This window comes from Spea bombifrons, chromosome 1 (genome assembly GCF_027358695.1).
Source record: "Spea bombifrons isolate aSpeBom1 chromosome 1, aSpeBom1.2.pri, whole genome shotgun sequence".
Taxonomy (NCBI): Eukaryota; Metazoa; Chordata; class Amphibia; order Anura; family Pelobatidae; genus Spea; species Spea bombifrons.
In genome coordinates this window covers 75,530,971-75,551,516 of record NC_071087.1, presented here as the reverse complement: position 1 = coordinate 75,551,516, position 20,546 = coordinate 75,530,971, and the positions used below count along the sequence as shown (strand labels likewise).

The window sequence follows — 20,546 nt, the reverse complement described above, 5'->3', positions numbered from 1 at the left end:
AAATAAAAGGTAAAACTTGTTTAAAGTTCTGAATTACAATTTATAGACATATGTTTTTGTATTATTGCTACATAAATGCTGCAGAAGTGGAATTCCTTTGCAGTTTTGTTCTGTTTGTTTTTGGTGGGATCAGTCAAAACTTGTTTTTAGCAACAATTGAAATGCCCCAGGAAAGGAAGCATGACTTTCTTTTCATTAGTGTCAGGTTGATCTTGCAGGACACTATTCACAGGAAGAGGGAGAGAATGTGTAAAGGGGAGGGCAGACTGGAATCTGTGTGTAAATTAGCCTTAACCCAGTGGGTGTATTGAGGGGAGGAATATAGACAGTCCCAGATTGCAGTCTACACACAAAGAGCATTGTACCACTCACAATAATTAGAATGCAAAACAGCAGCTGATGGAGAGAAAGGAGTCACATATGCTGAAGAGGATCCTTAGGAGTGTTTCATTTGAACTTTAAAAACCCACATGTTTCAGAGAAGACACGTGCCTTGCTTCACATGGGGCCAGGGCATGCATTGTACACAGATACCTCCAAATGCTTTTATTTTTTTACTACACTTCTTGACGAGTTACTGTACTTTCGACTGACTGAGTGCAGTTGTGACTCCCCGTTTTAGTGATCTGCTATAGCGTTTTTTGTGATGGTGCGCAAGAAGATATTCGTTTTTGTTGTTATTTGCCTGTTTGGATTACCGAGAATGTGGAAGTCTACCAATCACCACTAACACATCTGAGTGTTGCTCACCTGGCTCCGGTTTCCAGCCTCCTAAACCGGACTGCACACAATGTTCTCCTACACACGCTATCCCATCCGAAGACATTCTTGTATATGGTAGGTAGCATTGCAGTACATCCTGGACCCACGAACTGTGTGTGCCGTTTAGAGGACGTTTCCTGGGCCAAAAATTGCTTTGCGGGTTCAAATGAGGAAATTTTTTTTACGGTACATATAGTTAAAGTTCCTGTGTTGCCATACGTTTTACCAATATTATTTCTCATTTGGGCTTATTTGAGTTAACCCTTTAACGTTAGCAAACGTTAGTACTAAATTTACTGTGGTCTGGATAGCAGTTTGTTCCATATAAAACAAAGTATTTAATCTCATCCTTTTCCTGTGGATGTTACAGTTCCTGAACAAGCCCTAAAACCTTTACTAGTATGCCATACAGTGTATTGGTATTCCCAATGTCCTATTCTCACTTCTTCAGTTGGGATCTGTGGAAAGGAAACCCTTAAATGTTACCCTTCTGTCTGTTGACACCTGTGCTACTGCCTCAGGTAATGCCTTAGCACATGACATAATGACAATGATCCCTGGTACTGATACTTCATTAAAACAGTGTCGGCCTGTTGCTATAATGTAACTTACACTTAGTAAGTTGTGAAACACAAATCATGAGGTATGGAGAACATAACTGGACAAATAATAAAGAATACCAGAAGTAAAGTTGGTTCTGTTAACTTACAGTCCACTTAACTTAAAGGGAGGTGGGAATATATGTAATGCTAATGGAGAACTGCACAATACTTTATTTGCTGGTACCTCTGAAATGTATGTGTTTCATGTGAAGGGAGATGTAATATGTTTTCTTTCATTCTAAAGAGATCACCATGTTTCCTCTGTGCTTCTCACCTTTTATTCTGCCCAACTCATCTGCTCTTACTGACCTTGTACTGATAAGGTAGAAGTGATAGCCTGTGAGCAGTTCCTCTGTTTGACATGTGAGAGGCTGGTGCCCAGATACTTTGTGGTTGCATATGGGAGAAGTTTGGTTCTGGCAGTTGCTTGGAGAGTGATACTTTCTGGCTCGTTTTGGATGTGCTATTATTCTTATAAATATGTAAAACAATTGGAAATTGAGACGTCCTTAAAACAAGTACTCCATACCAAAAATTTTAAAACAAGTGAAGTAGTTACAATATTTATTCTGCAGATGTTTCAGCCATTCAAGGTATTTGTCAGGCCAGAAACAAGATTTACAGGCAAATTTTAACAAAATGCATAAGAATTCACACACGATCATTATACAATAATAGAGATATCTGTCATGGCTATATAATTTCCACGTTTTGAAAAGAAATAGAAAAAAATGAGATTTGGAAATGATATAGCCATCACATATGTCTCTATTACAATTAAAAAGAGGTTGACAAAGGCCTTGCATGGCCGAGACGTTGGCGGATTCAATGTTGAGTGTGCATGATATTTCTCTTTAGGTCCGGTTGTATGACTGATTGGAAAGTGAGGTATATCCCTCTAACAATTGCACCTCGCTTCAACTCTACCTTCCCACTTTTGGAAATGATGTGCTCCAACCAGTTGTTATAAATAAAAAATAATTTGCTTAATGTTGCCTACATGCTTTCGTGGAAGTTTGCATAAAACATAAAATGGATAGGTTTTTTCATCACAAAATAAATTATTTTTTTACCTCTGTTGACTCAGGACAGCTCTTAAGCTCCCTCGCATTCCTCATGCGATGCTTGCATCTGAGCTTCGGGAAATTACGTCATATCCCTGCTCTTAGGCTCTTGGTGGTATGCCCAGCCTGGGTGAAGCTTTAGAGGTTAGCTGTGCTGCATTGGGGGCCCCCATTGGACACAGTGTACAACGCACAACTTACCACTAATTTTAATTAACCCATAACTCCTCTGCCAAACCCTAGGTGTCAGAAAGCAGTTTCTGATAGAGATGGTGACTTGGGGTTTGTCCGCCTGAAGGACAAGATGCAGTACATCAACTTTCTTAATGGTCCTTTTTTCACACCACTGTTGGCTGTACACATCTCAGTCAAGCTAAAAAAACTGGAGGAGGTGAAAGCAGGCCAGTGAATGGGGGTATCTTTGGAATCCCTCCATACAGTTTCAATGGGGAAAAAAATCCCAACTCAACTACACATGATATTTCTTCTCAATTTGATTTCTTGTTAAAAGAAGAAATATATCTGAATAGACTTAGTCCTGCTATAAAATACACTTCCAACAGCCAAAGAGTCACACTGTTACTGGAGCTTTACTAAGATTTGTAATGAGATGGAAATAGCTATTTATCTAACTGAGCAAGGCATTTAGAAGACAAATGTGTTTCATTTACTTAATTTAATTTATGAACACATTTTCTGTTGTGACTTTATGCATTATCGTGAAGGTATATCACGTAGATTCCTACAAAAGAGTAAGAAAAAGTAGCACAAAGAAGTGTTGTCCCTACCAAACAGAGGCACCTAATTGGTTTGTTAACATCTTTATAAAAAATAACAAATTTCGCATTTTTTTTCTTTCTTAAATATCACCCCCAGTATATTAGTGATATAGAATTAGGAAAAAACACCCACAAATGTTTGTACACAGCTGCTTTATATATGTCATATAAAAATGGTCATCTCATTAAAGACTAAAGAAGAAACGAGGGGATGCATTCTCTAGCAGCATACTGGATGGCCATCAAGCGTTTTGTAGTGATAAAAAACTTAAATAGAGAAAATGCGCGTATCAAATCAATTTTGTAAGCAGTGCTGAACATAAGTGTATGTCTTTGCATTTGTAATATAATAGATTTGATTGGTTTTTCATCAGATTTGCTTTTTAAAAGCGCAGTCACCTTTTACCACTGTTTTCTGTGGTGTTTTGGCATACTACAGCAGATTGCATTGCTGTAGCAACCTTTACGTCACTAGCTCATAGTGATGAAAGAACATTTCAAACAACAACAAACACTTTCCTCAAGAGTATAGAAATGTATCCAATGACAATATTAATCCTGATAGACTGGTAGAAGTGGTCTCACCATACAACTTGAACTAAATTCCTAAACCTAGAGTAAAGAGAAACTAATCAGTGATCTCTAAACACAAACTTCCACCAGACAATTACTATGTTTCATGAATAACCCTGGTCCACATGGCTTTTCCCCCCACTACTTAATTGTTCCCAAAAGTTCGAAAATGTTTTAATTCATTTGTTAGAGATTGTTCTAGGCCATTTTTTGGTGACAGCCAAAGAGTTGACACTTTATCTAGGAAAACAATATATTTTCTATTCATGACAATTCAAGCTATTCATAGATACCTAGTTTAAGGCGGCCTATGCACCTGATCACACGATAAAAATACAAAAGTATACTTTAAGTACCATTTTTCTTAGTAAAAGTAACAAATCCCCAACCCTCATGGCAAATGTATGCAATAGATATTGTTGTGCATACAGAGGGCCAAGACGTAATGCCGCCTGGGGCGAAGTTTAAAATGCCACCCCCCCATTATCTACCCTTCCTCTGCCCCCCCATTGTCTACCCTTCCTCTACCCCCCCATTGTCTACCCTTCCTCTACCCCCCCATTATCTACCCTTCCTCTCCCTCCCTATTATCTACCCTTACTCTACCCTCCCCCCCATCCCCCCTTTGTACTTACTTTTCAGCAGTCCTGCGGCGAGTCTCCGTCATTTCCGGCGCTCAGCATTACAAGCTGGCACCGAGACCGAGCTAGAGGGCTCGCAGAGGAGAGGGGCGCAGAGGGGTACTGAAAACTTGGTAAGCGAAAACCACTCGGCGCCCTCTCTCTTCCAAAGTGCCGCCTGGGACAATTGCCCCACTCTGCTCCATGGTAGGGCCGGCCCTGTGCATACATATACTTGTAGATTGCATAGACAGCCTGTGTAAGTGACAGTACGCAATGTAACGCAGTTTGGGTACACGAAAAAGTTACAATCTATTATCATGCTAAAGAAAATAAAATATAAAATATATAGTACCATGCAAAGGTTTTAGAGGGGTGTCCTGTATCCCCGGTAGAGGGGTGTCCTGTCCTGTATCACCGGCAGAGGGGTGTCTTGTCCTGTTCATGTCGGATCTTGAGTATTCCTTGTCTTGTTCCCTGTTGTGCCCTGTAATATGTATGTCTTGCCCGGTTATGTTTCTTGCTTGGTCTTCCTGTCCCTTGCTCACTATGTTTCACCTGTTACTCTGCTAAGCTTCCGCACTCCCAGCCTGCAGCATCCTGCACATGATTCTACTCCTATGTCTCATGCCTGCTCCAGGGTGCCTGCAGGATATCTCCAAGTTAACATCAGCTGCTTTGTCAGGGCGCTGGTATGTGGCTGCACAACCCTAGATGCCCACCCTGTGAGTGCAGTCGCCCTGCACCAGGCCCTGTCCTACTCCGCTACTGCGCAATAACTCCTGAACATCATCTTTGGGCGCTCTGGGTCATTACAGTCGTCTGTATGGACCCAGTTCCTGACACCAACAACACCCTGAATGAACAGAACCCTGGTCCTCCCACATCAGTGACTTCCAACTTATTAATTTGGGACTCACATGATGATGCCCCTGTAGCAACGGTCACACTTGTGTTTTGTTGCTAGCTAAACGGTTTGGTTTTTTTTTGTTCAAACAAATAGAGAACTACATGTATATGTATGTATCTTAGCAATTTAGGTATGCTTCATTTTACACGTGAAATAGTAATGATATTTTAAATCCATATCTGAAACTATGCATATTTATTAAATGTGTTTACATAAGTGTAAGTTGTTATAATTTATATAATGTTTCGGGTTTTTTTTTACTGCCATTCTAATTCTTGTGTAGCCCCTAATGTCCTCTTGATGGTGGTGTTCTGTTTCCACATGGTATCGCTTCTGTTGGATGGCATCAGAACATAGCCTGCAGCATTTCATAACCCAGTGTATCTCCCTTTCCAATCGCACACTACTTAATTAAAGTGTTTGAATGCTATAACAACAATGCTTTGTTATCCAGCTTGTGCAAGTATGAACAAAGGTTACCCAAGGGTAATTTTGAGGCCATATTGATTTCTGAATGGTAGAACCAGGTCATAATCAGTGGCAGAGCAGTTATGGTGACCTCAGTTGCAACGTGTGCAAGACCCAGCCCTAATGCCCATACTCTATTTTTTCCTGAGTGACGTCCATACCTTGAGGCACCCACAGAAAAGATACTGTTCATTCTTTCGTTCTTGTGGGAGAAAGAACTGATAGGAAAATGCTAATTTTTACGAGTCATAGTCAGAGTTATTACTCTCATTGCCAGAGAGTCCTGGGCTTGCAGTAAACCACCACATACACATTTAGTTCTGCATGCAAATTTAAGAAGGAATGCAATCTTATATAACATTACAATTTTATATCCAATCTTTGTCCACAAAATACACTTAAAAAGTGATGTAGTATTGAACTTTGTTTACACCACTTGCCTGATATTCAAAATTATTTCCTACATATGCAAATGGTCTTGTTAGTTCTTTATTCCTTTAGTTCATTGTTGGTTCTGATTCTTTGTACTGGTGGAAGCAGGGCCGGTCCTACACCAAATGGCCCACCAGTCAAGAATATTATCTTGCACCCCCCTTTTTTTTTTACAGAAATAGCAATATTTTTAAAGCCTAGCACATTTGAGCAGTGATGAAGCTAAACAGAGTATGGTTCAGAGCAATTATTTCTTATGCGAGGGCAGCTGAGCCAGGTACACAGGGTTCATTATACCCTAGCACAGAAAAATGTTACTCTGGCCCCTACTCTGTACAGCTTCTTCAGTACTCTACTTCCTGCATGTCACTCTACTTCCTGCATGTCACTCTACGCATCACCTTCCTGGCTCAAACAGTATATTCAAACACACATACTTAGCCTAAAACCGCACACTGACACTAATGTACACTAACACACACTTGCTATTACTGTATATGGACACTCCACCCAGTCTAATACTGAATAGTGGCACCCCCAAGCACACTCATTTTAACACAGTACACTGACACCCAACACAGTCTTACACTATATACTGTACTGTACTATAACAGTACACCAACACACCACACTGTACCCTTACCAACACTCTAACACCATACACTAACACTTTGCACTAACATCCACCAAAAGCACACTCAAAAACTCTATACTGACACACACAGTTTAACACTGTAAATTGACACCCTACATTTCCCCTTTCTTTTCTTATCTGTCTTCTTGTTGATTTTCTGTCCCATTTCTCAATATCCTCCCCTATGTCTTCCCCGTTTCTCTTCATCTCCCCGTCTCCTGATTTAATAGCTTCCTCATTTTGCCTTCTTAATATGGTGGTCATGTGATAGGAGCACAAGATCTGTTTCTACAGACCTCTGTTTTAGTGCTCCTTTGTTTTCAGCTTCAGTTCTGAGTGCCAGGATATGACATTGTATCCCAGCGATTGCCATCGATCGCCAGCACACAGTGCTAGGGAGTGTTAAAGCAGAGGTCTGTATCAATGCTCCATTCATTTTGGGCCAGTAAGAGGGAGATCCATAATCTCCCCAACTGGTCCTGTTTCCTCAGAGGAGGGTAACCCCCAATGTACTGCCTTAAAGTGCAATGATAGCAGAAGTATCCCTTCAAATAGTTACTTACAAAGTCCTAATATGTATTATTCATTGGATGTGGGCTGCATTGGAACTCTAGACAGTTGCTTTAAAAATATTTCACTCTTGATTTTGCATGACAAGTATTTCAACATGAATATCATTCCCATCCAAAAAAGGTGATACAGGTGGGATGCCTTTGAAGTTTGTGTTATTCAAATGCCCAATATTAGAGTAACAAAGGTAGTGTACCGACAATGATGGACCTGTGATCGCTGAACTCAACTCCAAAATACAAACACAAGGACATTGTTGAGAAGATCACAGGCCATGACTGTTTGGACAAATGTGGCACCAAGCAGACTGATCCAACAGGCATAACTTAATTGCAGTATGGCCATCTAGGGAGGCCTCCCCTAATAAGATTTCTGCATTCCAGGGGGCTGTGCATATATAGACACTGCCCACAGTGCATTGTGGAAGAGTAAACAACCCTTCACATGTTCTTGCAGTGCCCGTTTGCAAAGGCTTTGATGAGAGCCCTTGAGTTGGAATTTAGGACTCTATTGAGAGAATGTACCTGTTCTACCACTTTTTAACGGACCTTTTCCAGGAACAACCACAGAAGGCGCCGTTGATGATGCTTGGTGTCTAATGTGCTGTGTAAAGGGAACTTTATGGTATACCAGGAACTGCCTGGCGTTGAGGAGATCAGTCCATGACTGCCGTAGGCTTATCCACAGCCTGGACTTCTCTCTTATGGACAGTGTAGAGTAGGATGACTAGTCCCACTCCCCTTCTAATCCATCCTCCTTAACTCCTTTGTTGTTATCCCCACCTCACCCCAAGCCCACTATTCTTACCCATCCCAGTCACAATACCACTCCATTTCCCCAGATCTGTTTCCAATGTGCTAAATAAATGTGCAATGTCTGGAATTTTAATTGTACACCTCTTTTACTGTATGTGAGCTTTCCTTTAATCTTAAATTGTACTGTACATGTATTGACCTGTGTTGTGTGGCAGCACTCTTTTTGTCTTACTGACTTTGATTGTTTGTAGTGATGCATTTTGCTTCTGCACTGTGTCGCACACAAACCCAGCTTTGCAGGTATAGATCAATTGGAATTCACATAAAAACTCAGCATTAAAGGTAAAGATAAAACCCTCTAAATTACAGGCACAGACCACAGGTTGCACACCCCAAAGACCAGCCCTGGCATCCACATTCCCCACATAGAACCTGACCAGCACCCAGATAACACAAATTTTTCTTAGACATGATGCAACATCTGTTTTTTTTGTTATTTTAATACATTTAAGTCTCCCCATTCTAATTGTGTTCTGCGAAACACTACTTTTGTGTATAGTAGTGTGATAAAGCTATTCACAATATTTTTGAAAACAAATATTATTAATCTGATAATAATAAAAATATCTTTGCTGATTTAGCACAGTGTACTTGTTCTATGCATCTTATCTGCTTAAAATGGATAAGTATATGTACAGTAGAATAAATTATAAAATAATCTTGGAGTCTCAGGAGTACGTGTTACTTTCAAAATGAAAGGGTAAAAAGACAACCACTGGAGGAAATATGTAATTCAGCGACATATTTTTTTATATTACTGAAAGCTTTATTTTTTTTAAAAAAAAATTTCATCTTTATTAGATAAAATTACAATAAAAGAAATACTTCACATACATAAAGTGCAGATATACGATATATTAGAATATATAAGATGTCCATCGTTTCTAGTTCTACAAAAATATCAGAGAGAGTAGAAATTGAAACCATCATGTTTCTAAGTTTATATTAACCATTCACTCTCGCACACAAACACTCAATGTTTCCTGGGGGGGGGTCTCAAAGCAGGGGGCAGAAAAAAATTCTTAGACATGGGCTACGGAGTCCGTACTGCGGAAGGTGATTATCTGATTGTCAATGCACAAGGATTCTTTGATCGTTTAATCAGTTATCTGAGACCATTGATGCCAGATCTGGTCATGTTTCCTTATTGCATTGGCTTCCTTAAAGAAATATTTTGTACTGTCAAGTACAAGTAGTAGGAGACACCGTAGTCAGGTAGGAATCCAGGACAGAATGAGTTCAGACAAGCCGAGGTCAGGATTCCGGAGAGCAAGATCAACAGTAAACGTAGCCGAGGTCAGGATTCAGGAGATCAACGTAGTCAGGCAAGCCAAGGTCAAAACACGGGAAACAGGAATGTAAAACACTATCTGGGCACTAGCACAAGGTATAGACAACCATCAGAAGGCAAGGTATAGCTGGTCTGAGGAGCTTAAATAGGGTACCGCAGAGGAAGTTCTAATCTCCCACCATCATGACATCACTTCCGGTGTCCGGGAATCGCAACCATTTTGAGTGTGGTGTAATCTCCCTTCATAAAGACCTGCAGTTTGGGACGCGAGCGCTGAAGCAGGACGCCGTGCAGCTGGAGGTCTGCCTCTCTTGCGCGGCTCTTCAGAAGACGGCAGCGGAAGTGGCCGTGTGGTGGAGGGGGGTCTCCCTCTCCTTCGTGGTGGCTGGGGCGGAGGTGGCCGTGCGGTGGAGGGGGTTCTCCCTCTCCTCGTGACGGCTGCTGCGGAAGTGGCCATGCGGTGGAGGGGGATCTCCCTCTCCTTCGTGGTGGCTGCGGTGGAGGTAGCCGTGCAGTGGAGGGGGGTCTCCCTCTCCTACGCGGCGGCTGTTGCGACAGCGTGGGAACCGACGACAGGTGAGTCACAAGTGCATTGCTGATTTATTTGGGCTTTAATCTCATGCCAAATTGGGAGATTCTGATTTTTCCAATTTCTGGCTAAACAAATTTTGAAAGCGAGCAGGATATTTAACCACAGAATCTGCTCGTTTCCGTTGATGTCAGGAAGAGCTATATGAAAAAGAAACCTTTGAGGGGAAAGTTCTATATTAAATCCAAATAACTTTAGTAAAAGGTTGATTATTTTTATTTTAATCTGGGTTAAACTAATGCAGTCCCACCATACATGTTTGTGGGTGCCTATTTCAACATGGCAATGCCAACAAAAGGCTCTTTGTGCTGGTTGGAAATTGGCTATACGTGCCGGTACCAAATACCACCTATACATAAGTTTAAAGAAGTGCTCTTGAAGATTTATGCAGTGAGTTGATTTTCGAGTCGCCTGCCATGCTTTATGCCAGGTTTGTAAAGGAATAGAAAGCTCTAGCTCCTTCTCCCATTGCGTATGTGCCTTACTCTTATCAAGATTTTTATTATTTTGAAAGAATTTCAAAATCTTGGATAGTATTCTTTTAGAAGAACAAGAAGTAACAAATTTAAACCAGGGGGTATTCTCAGCTGGCGGGTTTGACATAAAAAAATGTTTAAGTCTAATATATGTAAAGATATCTCTTGAAAGTAGCCCGTATTTTCCAGTCAAAAAAGGTAAGGAGGCTATTTGAGTTTCATTGTAGAGATCTCCTATCTTTTTTATGCCCAAAAATCTCCAACTGTCCAGAGAAAGGTCAGGTACAAAGAATCTATAGGGCAGTTTTTTGTAAACAATATCCCTTCTTCGAGTCTTTTCTTAATTTTGTGAAAGGTAAATAGAATATCATTAATTATGAGACTAGGAATTTTTTTCTTTTTAAATTTAGTTTGGGGTAACCAGAAAAATAAAAAGGGATCAAAGTTTTTACAGTTATATCTCTCTATATCGTACCAGCCTGGGGCTGATATTTGGGAAGCTTTGTACAGTTCCTTTATATCGGGGTAGCCTAAGCCCCCAGATTCTGTATTTCTTTTAAGAAGGTCTGTTGGAAATCTTACCAACTTTGCTGCCCAAACAAAGCGAGAGAACAGATTATCCCATTCTAAAATAATTTGATTTAGAACCTGAAAGGGAATTAGTCTAAAAAGATAAAGAATTTTAGGAATTAAATAAGCCTTAACGATGTTTATACGCCCCATCCATGAGGTCTCGATTTCCCCCCAATTCAATAACAAAGATTTTACCTCTTAAAAGAGTTTCTTATGATTAAGAGTAGTAGTTTCTTCTTGAACTGCTCCAATTTTAATCGCTAGATAATCAATCTGGGTCATCGTTCTGGACCTGTGTCTGGATTAGACCTTTCTGAGACTTTGATAGATGGAATGAGATCAACTGCGTTTTAGATAAGTTGAGTTTGTAGTTGGAATATTGTCCAAATTTCAAAACTCCTTCCAGCAAGGCAGGAACAGATATCAGAGGTGAGGACATTGTTAATAGAACATCATCAGCGTATAGAATAATACTGTAATCGTATTTATCGATTTTTATACCTTGTATATTAACAGAGTTTCTAATGTAAGTTGCAAAGGGTTCGATTATTAAGGCATATAACAAAGGAGTCAATGGGCATCTTTGCCGAGTACCATTATGAATAGGAAATCGGTCCGAGTCCAAGGAGGGACCTCTCATTTTTGCCACTGGAGTTGTGTATAAAGCCATCGTTAGATGGTGGAAAGAGCCTGTTATGCTAAATACCCAGAGAGTTTCAGCCAAGAATCTTCAGTTAAATCTATCAAATGCCTTTTGGGCATCTAAGGCCATTATCACCGAGGGGATTTTATTTCTATGAATATTTTCAATAATATTGGAGATTCTACGGGCATTTTCCTCCCCTGCTCTACCCGGCAAAAATCCTGCCTGATCGGGGTGAATAAGATCTGTAATCACTTGTGCCAATCTTAAATCCAATATTTTGGCGTAAATCTACACAGTGATATTAATAAGAGGAATTGCCTTATAGTTAGTCACCAGTGAGGGATCCTTCCCTGGCTTCGGAATAAGCGATATACTTGCCTCTAGCATCTCTCTTGGAAAGCTTTCTTTAAATGTTATATATTTTAGATAGTTGTAGATGTAGTACTGGGCAAGCTTGTGTGTACACAAGCACCACCTTGTGGCCATAATGGAAGTTTGGGAAGTAATTTCCAGTTCATCAGGTTTCATCACAGACCAGAAACTTGGTATTAGCCTGTGTATGATTTTGCTGTGATAGTGGATGTGGGGAGTTAGAGAGTTGCAGTGTAATGCAAATTCAGTACTGTTTGCAACTTTGGTTGAGGGTGGCCCTGCATGATGCATGTTTAAGGTAAACATGACATACTTAAAAATAAAACTACGGTATGTTCCTCATACCCCCCGAACTGTTGAAAAGCGCCCTACTGATGGCCATTCCTGGTCAATTCCATTCTCTGAGTGAGGGTTACAATGTTTAGCCATGCCCATTCCCTTTCTTTTCCTACTCCCTACTAATGTAATGCTCAGGCTATCCCTGGCCTTGTCCATGGGTAGCCCCACCCCACCTACCCGTCAACCATGATTCTCAGGTGGTTAGGTCCACCTTCGTGTGGCTAGCCATCCAACTTTTCCCTCAGAGAAATTAGAGTGCCAAGTAACCTAACCTCTGAAGTTCCCAGGTATGCTAATGGCCAGGGTACTAACTAGCAACAGTATTGTACATCAGGATAGGGCTGGCATCTTCTGACCCAGGTGCAGGTAAAGCCAAGTGGCCCCATTGGCCCCTTGTCTCTCAAGGTAATCAAGGTAATCATAACGCATAGAGCTATAAGAAAGTTAAGGTCGTTTAACTTTAGGAGAGTGTGTGTACAATTTAGTTTGACAAAGGCCCTGTTTGGCCGAAACGTTGCTTTTTTTGTTTTGCTTTCTCTGCTAAAGTAACCTAAGGATTGGAAGCTGTTTGGAGTGCTGCGATTCTTTTCATTGTTTGTGTACAATTTAGTTGCTGAGGAACTCTTGCAATGATTTTAAGCAAGTAGCTTATCCATTATATAATAAGTTTTCTCACCTGCAAACCAACACCAGGAAGTGGGAAGTATTTTGATGATTCAAGGGGAGTTATGGATAAAGAGTAAATTTTGTGGGAAGTGCAATCATGAACCAGATAATGTGACCCGACTGAACTCCCGGCTTCAGGCTTCAGTAGCTTGCACAGTGCATCTACTGATCTGCAGCTGGCTGATTCTCTCAGCACTCAGGAGTCTCTAGGCATGTTCCTACTGTGCCTAATAGATAATCCGCCTCAAAGTGAGAAACTTAAATGGTCACTTGTCCACAATATGATTTAAGCCTCTAGATTCCTGTGACATTTAATCCACACTATGCAGAAAACAATTATTTCGCTTTACCCACTGGAAATGTAAATATAGACGCTCACTTAATCCCTTCATGTAGTTTGCGTTATAGTGGCAGAGCAGTTTTTGGGTTTTTATGTCTGTATTCATCTGGGATTTCCCTCTAACTCAATTAGTTTACCTCCACAAATTATAAATTGTTTCTTTCAGGACAAGAAGGGCTTTCTTTTGAAATTCTATGTGTAAACTGTAGTATGAAAAAAAATAGAAAAAGTAAGGAAAAAAATACACATTTTTCTCAGTTTCACCTATAAAAATGACATATAGTGTGAGCATATAAAAACCAAACAACCTCTATTTAGGTATTTATCCTGAGTTTAGAAACACCTCGTATGCCTGGTATTCACATCTATTTTGGTAGTTATTAGGCTAAGTATGAAAGACACTCATTGCTGTTTCCAAAGTAGTTTTAAAAAAAATGTGATTGGGCCCCATTAGCTGCTGAACAATATATATATATATAAATAAATGTGTATATATATATATATATATATATATATTAACATTTATAACCTAAAGTATGTTACTAGGGACATTTTAACACTTTTTATTTAACCATTTTAGCTTCAATCTATGCCAAACATTAAAATGTAACATTTAGGTTTTTTCAATTTTTAACATGCACATTATATAAAATTACTGAATCAAATGCACGAAAATGTTCACAGGAATAATGAGTATTTGATATTGTTGGTATCTGTCAAATAGATACCAGGAGAGGCTACAAGGTTGCAAATCTTCTATATACCCTGATATAATTGTGTGTACCTACCCCAGGATGCACTGTGACCAATCCGGAGAGCAGTCACATGCGCCATAGTGAGAGATGGCGGTGCCCATAAAAAAAATAAACAAGTTCGCAGGAGGGTATCTCAATGCAGGTTGGATGCATTCAACCATGCAAGCCAATGGAGCCAAGTTTATTAGTGACAATGTGGTTAGTAAAATAAAAACACATATTGGGGTGTTGTTTGCCAGTGACACATACCAGAAGCTGTAAATTCATATCTGAAGTAAAATGCATGTGGGGGAAAAAAACTGAAAACAATTACTACCACAAAATTTGTGGTAGTGGAATTGGTGCATGGAAAAAAGTTAAAATACTAGCATTTGAAATACCCTGGGATGTCTCGTTTTCAAAGATTTCCCAGGACAAAAGAATGGTAGCTGCTTGTAATTGTTGCGCTAAAACGTGCAAAAAAACCCATAATGGATTAATCATGTCCATATTTTCTACTAGCTGAAATATAGTAATAGAGCGTTTTCTAACGCTGAGGTTTTTTTTTATTAAGCAGGTAACCGTGTACAGTGACCGGTCTACCAATATGCTTTTAAGAGACAAATGGGGCCTCCATGCATTTATGTGTCCTTTTCCAAGTAAAAAAGGGGCAGAATCTATGTTCTAGAATGGGCGTGGCCAAATACTTATGCTAATTCACTACAAAATTCACACCACTGGTTTTCTTTTGTATTCTGTGTATTTGTGTATCCATGTCACTGTGTGGAAACAATTTGAATTTGTACATATACAAATCAAGACATTTCACAAGAAATTGAAGACAGAAGGCAATACAAATATAAAAACTTTAATAACTTAAACACAATTAGAGAGGACAGGGGAAAGTATTTGAAGATGACATGAGAAGGACCAACTGCCATCCCGATTACAAAGATTTAGTTAAAATTCTTCTATTAGGCCTGCGGGTGACATGGTCTTTAGTTTGAACATCAAACTTTCTCCCCTCCACGCGTGTAACTAGAAACCACAGGGTTCCAGTGAAAAATGCCCTGGGGCCCCCAACTGCACCAAGCAGCATGTCTCACTTCTATAAGGGCATCTTGTAATGCCTTTTGTGGATGCACTGGTACGTCCATAGGGGACTGAAGGAGTTAATAATTTTATTGTCAAAAATTTCTATATTTAGGAATATCTTGTCCCTACTAAATTCACTTTTGAATGTATTTAATTAACGTAGAGAAGAAATTGTTCCAATTTGATAACCTGGCCCTCCCAGGTTATAAAAAAAAAAAAAAAAAATCTATATTTTGTCTTTTCCCAAACATTAGTGGACATGGATAGCTGTGGTCCCTATGCTTTGCTTACCCTTTCTCCTTTCTCTCCTCCTATACCTTAACAACTGGCCAAGACTTATACCGAATTTCATATATTCTTGTCAATAAGAAGTGAACCAGACAAGCTACTTGTAGCTCTAGGCATTTTTACATTCCTTATAACTCATTTTAAACATGGCGACATTCTCTGTTAATCCTTCCTACAGCTTTGATTGAAGGGGAAACTTCATTAAAACATGCTGGGTGGATTTGACTAAATATAGGCATATTATATTCATAGCATAATGTTAATTTTGTTAGCAAAGTGTAGCAGTGGATTCTTTTCCTACAGTTGCCTCTTTTAATGTACCAAAACAAAGCTTAGACCCCTTGATCTATATATGCTTACATGCTTTCTGCTAAATGTGTTTGCCTGCATTAGGAGCAGAGAGACAAGCAAGTGAATAAGTCATGTTTGTAACATGTCCTCGTTTTGCGAGTTACTGCAGTGGTACATTAAGATCAATTCAGTCCTTCATGGGATGCTTTTGTAAACATCTCCGGTCACCCTGTTTAATTCTCTGATTAAGTTGCAAAATGAGCCACGCAAAATAATAGCATTCAGTTTCAGTTGTGGTTATTGCCTTGAATTCCTTTTTTAGGTGGGTAAAATGGAACATGTCTTTATATAAAAGCTTTTGCTGCCATCTCATGGTTTGACTCCAAAGTTGTCTTTCTGTCTTATAGAGCAGTATTAAAGGGAAATTGTCACAGATTCAAGAACAACTAAATTCAATAATTAAAACTACAGATAGTATATGTCTATGTCTGTGTTGTCCATTCCTTACTCGCCTGGTGCTGGTCCTAAATGCAAAGATTATATATTGCGTGTTTTTCCAGTGGTATGTTTAAGAAACACTCTCTACTAAATCAGGCAAAATGAAAGACTACGAAAAAGTCAGCTTCCTAGTGTCTCTACAGAATCTGAGAATGCAAGAAACCTGCATAGTTGATGTGGCATTTAGACCAATTATGTTTCTAAATGTATCCGTGTTGCCATTCTGCATGTGGCCTAGCATGCCATACATTTTATGGCCACAAGGGGAAGGTCTTGCACAATGCTTGTTAAAATAACACTTCCATTTTAATTTTCCTACTCTTGTTGGATTTCTCATTTGCATGTTAAAGTTTGTCATTTTAAGAGTTCAGCTTTTAACGTTTGTGCTATGTATCGTCCAGTAGAAAAAAAAATATATACATATATATATATATATATATAAATATATATATATATTTATGCAATTAGTTTTTCTATCTTATTAATTTGTTTTTGCAGTAACATACAGAAATAGTACATAGCAATTCAGAGTAATTGATTGCTTTCTGCAATTATTTATGAGATTGGGTTGTGTGTGTTGTATTTATATTTTTTGTATTACATTTCTTAAATGCAAAACAAAAGTTCTGAACAAAAGGAAATCAAATACAAATGTGTCAGACACGTTCTGCCTATTTTTTTAAAAATGTTTATACACTAGAACTGTGATATGTCCAATTATGTACCTTTTTTGAAAATAAAGCTAAAATATATATTCCAATTTATCGGCTGAAGTGCCAGACAGTAAACTATAGTAGCCTTATTTATCAAAAGGGGTCAGAAGCTAGTCTTTGAGTATGCAACAAGTGTTATCCTGGCGACTTATACCTTACGTTGTCATGCTGGGAATGTGTTCCTTTATATAACATCCTAACATATGTTTGCATAGTATGCATTCTTTAGTGCACCAACATGAGTTTGTCATGTCGTATGATCTATTAAAAAGGAAGCATAACATTTTCTCGGTGCAGATGTTTTCAGGCATAAGAAGCTGTATTCAATGGCCTGGTGAAATCAACAGATACCAACTTCTACTAAGCAGTTACATTTGGGGAGAAGGGATACAGTAAATGGATACATTTTACATACCATTTACAAAACTTAATATTGAACCCTCAAACTGTAGCATTAAAAAGCATAGGGATAATTTCTGATCCAATTATATTTTCACTAAATTCAACATGTTATTTATTTCTTTTAAAACTTTACGATATTGGTTGATACATATTAGCCTCTGCTCTGACATCATTTAGACGTTTTCCTTTAAAAGTAATAGATTTGCAGTAGTTTAGATGCACCTTCACTAAATGTATATGTATATTTGAGCAGTTAGCAATTGGGAGCCGACATGCTTACTTATGAGGATGATTTTTGTCTGTGGCCCAGTGGTTCTAAAATTCCAGTTTTATTCCACTTACAGTGGACCAGGGCAGATCTAGGAGGGAGGGCAGATTTTTCACAAACCGACTTGTGGCAAAGGTAGCATCCTATGATAGTGCCACAATTTAAAGCTTTTTCAGTATGACCCATTCTACTGCCAATGCTTGTTTATGGAGATGGTGTGTCTATGTGCTTGATTTTATACAAGTGTTAGCAAAAAGTGTGGCTGAAACTCCTAAACGCCATCATAAGGATGGGTGTCCACATGCTTTTGGTCTTTTAGTGTATATCTAATGTAAAGTTAATAGGAAAAATTCTAATGCTCATGAGGGCTACTGGTTTTTCTTTCTTAAAAAATTTTTTTTCTTCTTAATATTTACCAATTCCTGGAAGGTGCCTGCATTGCTAAATAGGAACACACACTCCAACACTGTAGCAGAAAGAATATTAAAAGAACCGTCGTGTCAGTATTTCAGTATTGAAGTCACACACACATCCCCACCCTCAGAATGTTCTGTAGAGTAAAAGGGCACTCTGTACATCCTTTTGGTCTCTCAATTTAAAATCTCATGACACGTTACCTGTTTAGCAGGGTTCTATCCAGAATCTTGCCACTAACAGCCCTTGGGAAAGTAAACAAGCTGTTTCAAAGTGAAATACTGTTTATTTCACTGGAACATCGAACGTGAGTGAACCAAACCCCGTCAGTTGCAGTGATGACTGCATACGTGAAAAAAATGTGCTGCACCTTTAAATAACCTTTAAGTACCCCTTATCTACCACAGACCTGTGAAAAGCCTATGGAAATCAAAGGTGAAAGTCCTGGACTGGATTTTATTACTTTTTAAACAGATATATAAGTAGAAATATGCTTGTCTAACGGGGGGGGGGGATTAAAACAACAAACAAAAAAACAAACAAAACCAATAAATAACCATTTCACTGCCAGATACATCCATCCTTCTTCTTAAGGCATCAGTACATTTCTGCTCTTGATTTTGCATGTCCAATGTATTAATTTTTAGAGGCTTACTACAAAATGTGATAATTTGAATAGCGGGATTATGTAATAAGAACAATTTCGGCTTCACTTTTTCTCACTTTGCACCAGGACTTTTCTGTGCACATAAGACACAGACTTAACATATTAATGGACAGTGTATTTGTTATGAGAGTGTTTATGTCATCAGCTGATGTGTTTGTGCGGTCTTGATGACCTTGATGACGCAGAAAGGCCTCACTAATATCAAATCATTCTAAAACATTCAAATCACATTTAGCCCTTTTTTAGAACATTTCTACAAATGTTCTAGTTATGATATCTGAATAATGAAATCGCTATTCTCAGTACCATTCAACTAACTTTTATTCTCTTATTTAGGCTTTTTGGGCACAAAACAGTTAAGGAAATTTTGTAGCCCCATACAGTAGGCTTAAAAACGGAGCAGAGTTTTTATATTTAGTCTGTGTCAGAATTCTAAGTAAAAATGAGAACCCAAGACTCCTTTTTGTACTTAACCCCATTGTATACATCTATGTGTGTATAAATGTGCACTAATAATTACTTATTGTTAGAAGCCAGACTACACCTGAATAAAGATGTGCAGCTTTTGCAAGCTGTTATTTTTATAGCTATGTTTTCGGTTTTAGAAGACAATAAATATACCAACAGACCCATTTGGAGTATTGCATTGTTTTAGGGAGCAAGAAGTAAATGATGGGACTCATAAATTAAGTAATGGTTAGAAATGCAGTGCTATCAGAGAGCAGCATGACTGGCCCTTTGTTAACTTTCCGCCATTACTATGTCTGTGAATAACTTTCAAGCTTATTACATTTGATTGCACAGCATGGCACATTTATAATGAATGCAGACGTCATTATTTATCTCTTTGATTGCCAATAAGCAGGCTTCTAAATACATCATGATATATTATTATAGCAAGGAAAAGTGTTTTCTTTTTAAAAAAAACGTTATTCTTCAACAAAATTAATACAACAGGGTTATATAGATGCCAAGGGTGAACAGTCACAATAGTAAAGCATCGTAATACAGCAGAACCATAAAGAGAGAAAGAATACAGTCAATGAGTCATAGCGTACCAATAGAAGAACACAAAACAATAGCATTAAAAGACTATATCACAGGTTGCAGACAAATAGCATCTGCGACCAGGGCCGGCGCCACCTATAGGCAAAGCACTTGGAGGGGGTGCTTGCAGCCGCGAACCGCAGCACAATGCCTGCCGTGCAGAGCAACATACAGTGATCCGAATGACACCCTTGAAATGGACAAGTTGTACAAGAAACATAACGCTAAACCAAAAACAACCCATCCGTCCACTAGTCACAAACAGATGTCAGCGCAGCTAATCCATATAGCCTAACCAAGCATACTGAATTAGTCACCGAAAATAATGTAAGCGTAACTCAACAAGCATAACCGCGATATTCATCCAGTAAGGAAAAGTTTAAAAAAAATTCGGAAACCTTTGCTCCGATCCCTGATTAGGAAAGAGGCATGTCATAAGTCACCATTTTCATACAATTTGAAGAAGTATAAAATGTTATGTTTTGTTGTTATTTTTTTATTGTTTGTGGTGATTTCTTGTATGATTTTCTTGGAAAAGTTTAATGCTGCCATTGATTGTTACACACAAGTATAGTTTTCTGGATTAAATATATCCTACCCATTTGGTT

At 38.8% G+C, this 20,546-nt stretch overlaps 1 protein-coding gene across 1 annotated transcript in view; it reads left to right on the top strand.

The window, feature by feature from the left end:
* Positions 1-643: 643 nt before the first annotated feature.
* PDE4C (phosphodiesterase 4C) overlaps positions 644-20,546 on the top strand; it is a 96,038-nt gene continuing 76,135 nt past the window's right edge. The window contains exon 1 of the mRNA XM_053463921.1: positions 644-837. Coding sequence (XP_053319896.1) covers positions 791-837 — 47 coding nt within the window. The 5' untranslated portion in view covers positions 644-790. The remainder of the gene's footprint in view (positions 838-20,546) is intronic.